General features: G+C 38.8%; 2 protein-coding genes across 3 annotated transcripts in view; one reads left to right on the top strand and one right to left on the bottom strand.

The window, feature by feature from the left end:
• Nucleotides 1-65: 65 nt before the first annotated feature.
• FKBP7 (FKBP prolyl isomerase 7) lies at nt 66-5,297 on the top strand. The gene is made up of 4 exons (XM_072874201.1): nt 66-421; nt 2,066-2,217; nt 4,487-4,620; nt 4,941-5,297. The coding sequence occupies exons 1-4, from the start codon at nt 210-212 to the stop codon at nt 5,100-5,102; spliced, it is 660 nt and encodes a 219-aa protein (XP_072730302.1). The 5' UTR covers nt 66-209; the 3' UTR covers nt 5,103-5,297.
• Nucleotides 5,298-6,657: 1,360 nt separating this feature from the next.
• Nucleotides 6,658-7,569, bottom strand: part of LOC140657292 (oxysterol-binding protein-related protein 6-like) — a 129,610-nt gene continuing 128,698 nt past the window's right edge. For both annotated transcript variants that reach the window (XM_072874089.1, XM_072874091.1), the window contains one exon: nt 6,658-7,321. In XM_072874089.1, coding sequence (XP_072730190.1) covers nt 7,020-7,321 — 302 coding nt within the window. In that variant the 3' untranslated portion in view covers nt 6,658-7,019. The remainder of the gene's footprint in view (nt 7,322-7,569) is intronic.

The raw sequence follows: 7,569 nt of genomic DNA, 5'->3' as shown, positions 1-7,569 counted from the left end.
TGGTTGTGTCCTGACGTCCCTTTCACTTCCTGAGCGGAGGGGGCCGGCCCGCAGAACCGCCCGCCCCGCGGCTGCCTGGGCCGCGCCCGTGCCTGCGTCCGGAGAGGCTGAGACAGTGCCGCAGCGCAGGCTCAGCCCCCCGGCCCCCCCGCCCTCCGCCCCTCGGCCCGGCGGGGACAGTGCCACGCCGGCGGCCTCCTCGAAGCGACATGGGCCGCGGCTTGACCCTGCTCCTCCTGCCGCTGGCCTTGCTAGCGGCCCCGGCGCAGGCCCAAGGCGGCACGGCGGCGGCGGCGGAGGAGGTTAAAATAGAGGTGCTGCACCTCCCCGAGGTCTGCAGCCCGACGAGCAAGAAGGGGGACCTGCTGAACGCACACTACGACGGTTTCCTGGCCAGCGACGGATCCAAGTTTTACTGCAGGTGGGCCCCCAGGGCACCGGGTAGGGTGGAAGGGAAGGTAGGCCCTAGCCCGGCGGTGTACGTGGCACAGCCTGCCCGGCCCCAGGAGCAGCGGGTCCCGCTTGCCCGGCTGAGGTCACCCTCAACCGGGTAAGCGAGGCCCGCTGCTCTCCCAGCGTGGGCACAGCTTCGGGTCCACGTTAATCACGTTAGCATTAGTAATTTCGCCCCATCTCAGCCTTTATTTTTCCTCAGCCGAGTGTTGAAGGATGTAAGATTTACGTAGGGTCAAGAGGGACCAGCGCTGAGGTAAGCTGGAAACCAAAGCCATGCTTGAGACTGGTGGCCATCGCCAACAAAGGGGACCGTGTGGGAGGGTGGCTGAGAGCCTATAGCCCACACCTCACATGGAGAACCCCTTTGGCAGGGCAAAAAAAACCCCACCGTCTTATCACCTGCCATGTTCTGTGCTGTAATCTGTGCAGAAAAACTCGGGCTTGGAGGAGGAGCTCCTGGTAGGGATGCAGACTGACTATTTTAGACAGAAACTTGAACACAGCATGCACTTCTACATAGTTGGCATTGTGCAGGGCAGCCACATTACGCTAGTGGTTTGCAGTCTTTATGTCCCTTCCCTGTTGCTTCTTCCCTCCTCAATTTGTGCTGCCTTCCTCTTTGCCCCAATGTTACCATTTAGGCTTTTGCTTTTTTACTTTGTCCCATCCATCTTCAGGCAGTTTCAGCTTGGCTTACCTTGCTTTGCACAGAAACCGTTGTACAAAAGCTTTATTTTTACAGTGCCTTGCTTTTAATGGTGGTGCATCCTACTAGTGAGGCAGGACTCACTTATGCAGAACTATGGAGGGGCATCTTTTCTTTCCTGCAGGTACCTGGCTCATTCCTTACCCATATTTGGACAGATCAGACAGTAGCCTAGTTTATTACAAAATCTAGATTTGTTCCCCCACTTGTATTATTTAAGAAAAAAATCAATATAGGATAATACTACATTTAACAGTATCATTTTAATTGGATGTTTTTGCCTGTTGAAGTGGCTGATTTTGGCACATATAGTGTTGCCCTCTGACTTTGGAGCTACATGCTGCTCAGTCGCTGTTCACTGTAGCTCCCATACTGGGGACACCTCATACAACCAGAAGCTGGCTCAAGCACTGAATATCTAAACTGAACAGAGCGGTGGGTGAGCACACAGTACTGTAGCCAAGATTGCCAGGTTCCCCCAACACACACCTGCACGCACCGTTGCATCCCATCCTACCATGATGTGAAGTCCTGAAGACATTTTCGCTTCCTAGCAGTGAATTGCTCCCGGCGCTCCTCTTCTTGCAGACTTCCTGCAGTGGCACCTTGTTTCTGGCATGCAGCGTATATGATCAGGAAGACTGGGTGTTTTTGTAATAATTAGTGTTTTTTACTTTTTTTGATTTGAAAAGGAGGTTGCCCCTTACACATCTCAAGATTTGACCTTAAATTAATTATAAATGTAGCAGAAAAGCAGTGTTAATACTTTATATTCTTGCACTCGAAACGTTCTTGTGTTCTAATAATCTAATGTACGTTTTTACTGACTGCTAATTTAGAGTTATTTTTAGATATAAAAAAATACTAAATTCACTGTTATTCACTCACAATTCTTTTTAATAGTCGGACGCAAAATGAAGGTCATCCAAAATGGTTCGTTCTGGGTGTTGGACAAGTCATAAAAGGGTTAGATATTGCTATGATGAATATGTGTCCTGGAGAAAAACGGAAAGTGATCATTCCTCCGTCATTAGCATATGGACAGCAAGGATATGGTAAAAAAAAGTTTTAATACTAAACGTTGTCTTTCCTCTGTTTTACCCTTTCAAACATACAGTATTGTAAATGACTGTAAGAATTCGTGCTCCATTATTTTTGGAGGCACTGAAGGTGATGACTGCAGCTGTGCAGCCTAATCCTGCTTATTTCTATGCAGTTTAAGTAGTCCTCATCATAGACCCACACCCAGGCCTTGCAGCTTGCATTAGAATTCAGTACCTGGCACCCGATGTGTTTTTACAAGTATTGCCATAATACGAAAAACTGACAGCAAAAGGAAGATCTTCATTATTCATATCAGCATTTTTTGTCTTAATCTATTACATGCTATTCATGTTTAGTTTCTATTATTTGACTCCTACCTGCTTAGCCTTTTAATGACATTCTGCATCTTCTGAGCAAAATGGAATGTAATCCAGTGCATGCCGCAGAATTAATCTAAGTAGAAATAATTTGTTTAGAATACTGCTTACATTCTGGATAGTTAATGGACAATATCATCACATTACATAATTGCAACAGCACAATGCATGAAATCTGATTTGAATTTATGATGCTTAAGTGTGCAGTCTACTTTAACAAAAAAAAAGTTCCAGTCAGAGTTTTATGCAGTGTTTTGGCACTCTTAATTGTAGATAACTTAAATTCAGCTCTGACTTGGGTATAGTAGTTTCTGTGAAAAGGTAGCTCCTGCTCTATAATAATTGTTTGGTAGTGATATTATGTCAGAATTCCATGCACCAGTTTTGTCTTTCATACAATTCCATTGTAGCCAGTGAAGTTTAGTAGGAATAAGTTTTTCCCCTTGAACATGTTTAATAAGTAAGTCTCATAACAACAAGGAAAAACACTGACACAAATAAAAGTATGTCTTTAACTCTAATACTACTCTTAACTGTTTGTTCTAGGTAGCACTTCAAGAAAGTATTATTTTCCTACAGCATCCCTGTTCTCTGTCTCAGCATATTCCTGCATGCTGGGGAAGATGCCTGCCTAATCTTGAATTAGAAAAGATGCATGTGGCTTTCTAAATCTTTACATATCTTTCCTTTGTTGGTATGTATATTTGTGAACTACCGGCACTGAATTCTAGTATCGTATCTTTCTTTCATAAGTAGTATATAAACCATGATTTATATTCAGATATATTTAAAACTTCTACATTTTTAAAGCTTGTAAGATTAAAATCTTTTGAACTCTGAAACCTGTTTTTACTATGGATATTTTAGATGAGTAGCGCGAGTAATAGTTTTGTTTACCTTCTGTTTATAAACAAAGTAGATTCTTTAGTTTTTCTTCAGTTTATGAAGGATGGGCACAAGCTCAAAATTCTGTCAAAATTCCGAGGTTACAATGTCATGCTCACTGGCTTTGGCTATGAATAGAAGCAACTTGCATGTTTACATTTTAATTTTACACTGCATGATTTCTTGATGCTTTTTTGGCTTTACTTTCAGACCTCATTAGTTTGTTACTGTCTCTCTTCAGTTCCCTTTTTTTTTGCCAGATGCTTGATACAATGACCTGTGTTTATAGGCAGTGGTGTTTTTACATCACATATCAGAAAATGTTTTGACAAAGGAATAATGAAGTCTAACATGTTTTTTTTCTTCAGGGACCAGACAAAATATTCCAGTAGTGGGGGTTTTGTTTGTTTTTTGGTTGTGTTTTTTTCTTTTTGGTGGATCAGATGACTTACATTCTATTGCTTCTTTCTAATGAGATGTATGTTTTAAACACTATTTTATATGAAGTCCTTTAACCATAGGTATAATTCATAGTAAGTTGGTAAAATCTGGTATTGCCTTCTCGTTTCTTCAGACAGAAAATATATATGAACATTGGTCTATTACTGTAATCTTTCAAATCAGATTTTGGATATTTAATGAAGGCATACGCGTTAGAATCAGTCTCTCAATAAGCCCCATCACATGACAGTATGTGAAGGAGTGAGAACTTGAGAAATACTTGTTTTTCATAAAACAAACCCTTCTCTTAATTTTTAAAAGTACCTGAATTGATATGAGCAATATAATTTTGTTTCAGGGAAGTATATTGTTTGCAAATCTCTCTCAAAATAATTTATCAACATAATCTGAACAATATTCTTGTCTAGCTGTATAATATTTAAATTCAGAGTTTAATCTGAATATTAACACAGCCTTTTGTAATAAGAAAAGATGCTTTATGTGTGAATGTATCATATGTATGATTGCTGACCACAGTGTCTGATTTCTTAAATGCTTTTTTTTCTTTTATTCATAGCACAGGGCAAGATTCCACCCAATGCAACATTGATCTTTGAGATTGAACTTTATGCAGTAAATAGGGGACCTCGCAGTGTTGAAGCATTTAATCAAATAGACAAGGACAGTGACAAGAAACTCTCTGAACTTGAGGTAATATGATGTAACTTATTTGGAATAAATAGTTTATAAAACTGTAGGCATAGTTGCATCAATGCCATCTTTACATGAGCTGGCTCTGCTGCAGTTCATCATGTAAAGCTTCTGTATGCTTACATAAACTACACTGTGCAATGTTGAAATTTGCTTTGATCAATACATTAGTATGTCTCAGACTTGCTGGGAAACACACTTTAGATGTGTCTGCACTGGAATCACAATGACTTACATATATACCCCAAGTGTCCTTGAAGATAGCTGTTGAGTACTGGTGTAAAAGCCACAATGGTTGGAACTTTTTTCTTTTATTCTAGATAAGCCAGTATTTGAAAGAAGAATTTGCAAGAGATGGCAAAAAACGTCATCCCTCAGTCCATGATGAAATCTTAGCTGATATATTTAAGAAGAATGACCATGATGGAGATGGTTTCATATCAGCAAAGGAGTACAATGTCTACCAGCACGATGAACTTTAAGTACTTAAAAAAATCTTTGGCTGGACACTGAATTTTAAATAATAATACTTTTTTCCCAAAATTTTTTTGTATTTTTTTTATAGTGGCATCTTTTTATATCTCTTAAGGTGACTGTAAAAAATCTTATTTTTAACATTCAACTAATAAAATGTGTTAGATATTTTAAAAGAAAGAAATAAAATTGGAAAACACCGTCATCTATTGTTAGTGGTTCCTGCGTCATGTCCTAATCTACAGTATTGCTCAGTAGTCTTTCTCATTGTGTAAAATACTGATGAAAATAATTATTTCTGTCCTATCAAGCACTCAAAAATGATTCCAATATCTGTTGACATAGTTAGAACATAACTGATGAATACTTCTTAATCCTCTGCAAAATAGAAGGGGAAAACAGAATCCCAGAAGGTAGCTCTGTTAAACCTCTGCACGCTCCTAGGCTAGCTTCTTGAGGAGTTGCCGTTTGCAGCAAATTTAACTATAAAAGGCCTTAAAATAAAGGAACACTGTCTATGGAATATCAAGATAAAAACACAAATGTTTTTCAAGCAACTTAAAATAACCTCTTTGATGTAATATGAACATTAATAATTTGGTGTTTATGAAAAAGCAATATTTTAAGTGCTTTTTTAAACTTTGACTTAGTAAAATTATTAAGTTAGCCAATTTATTCAGCAACGCCAAGTTAAAAATCTACACTATCATGATTTACTTGGATGAGGTGGAAGAGGATGGGAGATACTCTATATAAACATAAGTAATTGTTTCAGCATCGTTCTGGTCTTCTTCACTTTGGAAAAATGCAAAGAAGTAGCAATAGTTAATATAAACAGTACTTCAGGCTAGTTAGCTGTTCTGCTTATGCAGATATCATCATAATACTTGCGTAACATACTCCACTCTTCTCATGTGAAAAGCAATGGCTGTATTCATTTCAACATGTAATAATCAGATATACACAGTGAAAGTTGCAGCACAGGTGAAAAAGCTTCCATACCTGAGTTATCCTTAGAATCATTCTAAAAGGTAGAAAAAACATTTTTTCGTTGTTTTCCCAGTTTAAAATAGCATGGGGAGAGCTTCAACAGTGTATTAACCAACAGCACGCCCACTCTTAGTATGGGACACAATTCTGTAGTGCCCTCTGGTGTTTACATTCTCAACAACACAGACTTAATTTTCTGTGGTTGAGATCTACCGGTTAAAGACCACCCCTGAAGTCTTGTTGGAAGGATGTAGTTCTGTTATTTTCATAAGCTTCCAAAACATTTTCTGCTAAGCAATTTTTTCTGAACGCATAAAAGAAAGTCAAGAGCAGCTGTGACCTAAAATCCAACTGCAGAAGGTGGACTGGCTGATACTTTTTAGTAATCTAAACAAACTGTTGACATGTGGTAATGGCATCCTAATATAAAACGCCTATCCCTAGTTTTAGTTGTTCCCTTTTGTAAATGAAACATTAGACTGAGCTAAGTTTTAGCATGTTTTTTAATCTGATACTTCAATTAAACATTCATGAGAACACTAAATTATTAACAAATATTCTCATTTTACCATCATATGCCAGTGCAGATAACGGCAACATTCTGGGGTTTAACAACAAGTTTGTGTAAACAACTTAAAGTAAGTTATAGCGTGTATTTTGACATTATGAAAATACAGTTTAAAAGTATATTTTTCATTGTCATGATAATGAAAGGAGAAGGTTCTAGAAAGAAAAGCAGCAACGTCAGGGAATGCACAAGGGCATTTTCAACGTCATTGACTGTGAAGCAAATAATTTGAAGATAATAGTGTAATAAAGTGTTTTGCACTTTCACTATTTTGCATTTCAACAATTTGAGTCATATTTACTAATTCTGAAAAGTTTGTGGCACAGTTATGCCCATGTCTGCGACAACAGGCACTTACCTAGCTCAGTTACTTTACTCTCTTATGCCAGAGGTCAAAACAGGGCACAGCATGTAGTCGTATGTACTTTTGTCCATTAAAAGAACACTCTAGGCATCCGTAGACTGTCTCCCTTTTAGAACTTCCCATTCCACAAAGGACACAAGGACCTTTGGGGATGTTGTTATTAAGTAAATTAATTCGGATATGAGACCCTTCTCTGAGATAGCTTGTAGAGAGATCAGTCATGCTCGCAGCTTTTTCATAGTAATCTGTAAGAAGGTCCTCCAAGTAAGCGTCTGAGTTAGCAATGGTATCCACTACTCTTTTATCTGAAAAAGAACACACAAAAAAAGGAAGCAATGATTTGTCATTACATTATGAACTGTTTACAAAACAACCTGTCAGTCTAACTGTGGAAATAACAACTGATTCATGAAACCATTCTAAACATGCCACCTTGTAGATTACTTCCCATCAAAAGCCCTGTGTGATGAAAATTTTTCTTTAATTTCACAAAAGACACTGACAAAAGCCAGAATTTTTTTGTATATGACCTATATGATATTTTTAGAAATGC

The sequence above is a fragment of the Ciconia boyciana genome, chromosome 10, assembly GCF_034638445.1.
Source record: "Ciconia boyciana chromosome 10, ASM3463844v1, whole genome shotgun sequence".
NCBI lineage: Eukaryota > Metazoa > Chordata > Aves > Ciconiiformes > Ciconiidae > Ciconia > Ciconia boyciana.
This window is presented reverse-complemented; position numbering and strand designations above follow the sequence as displayed.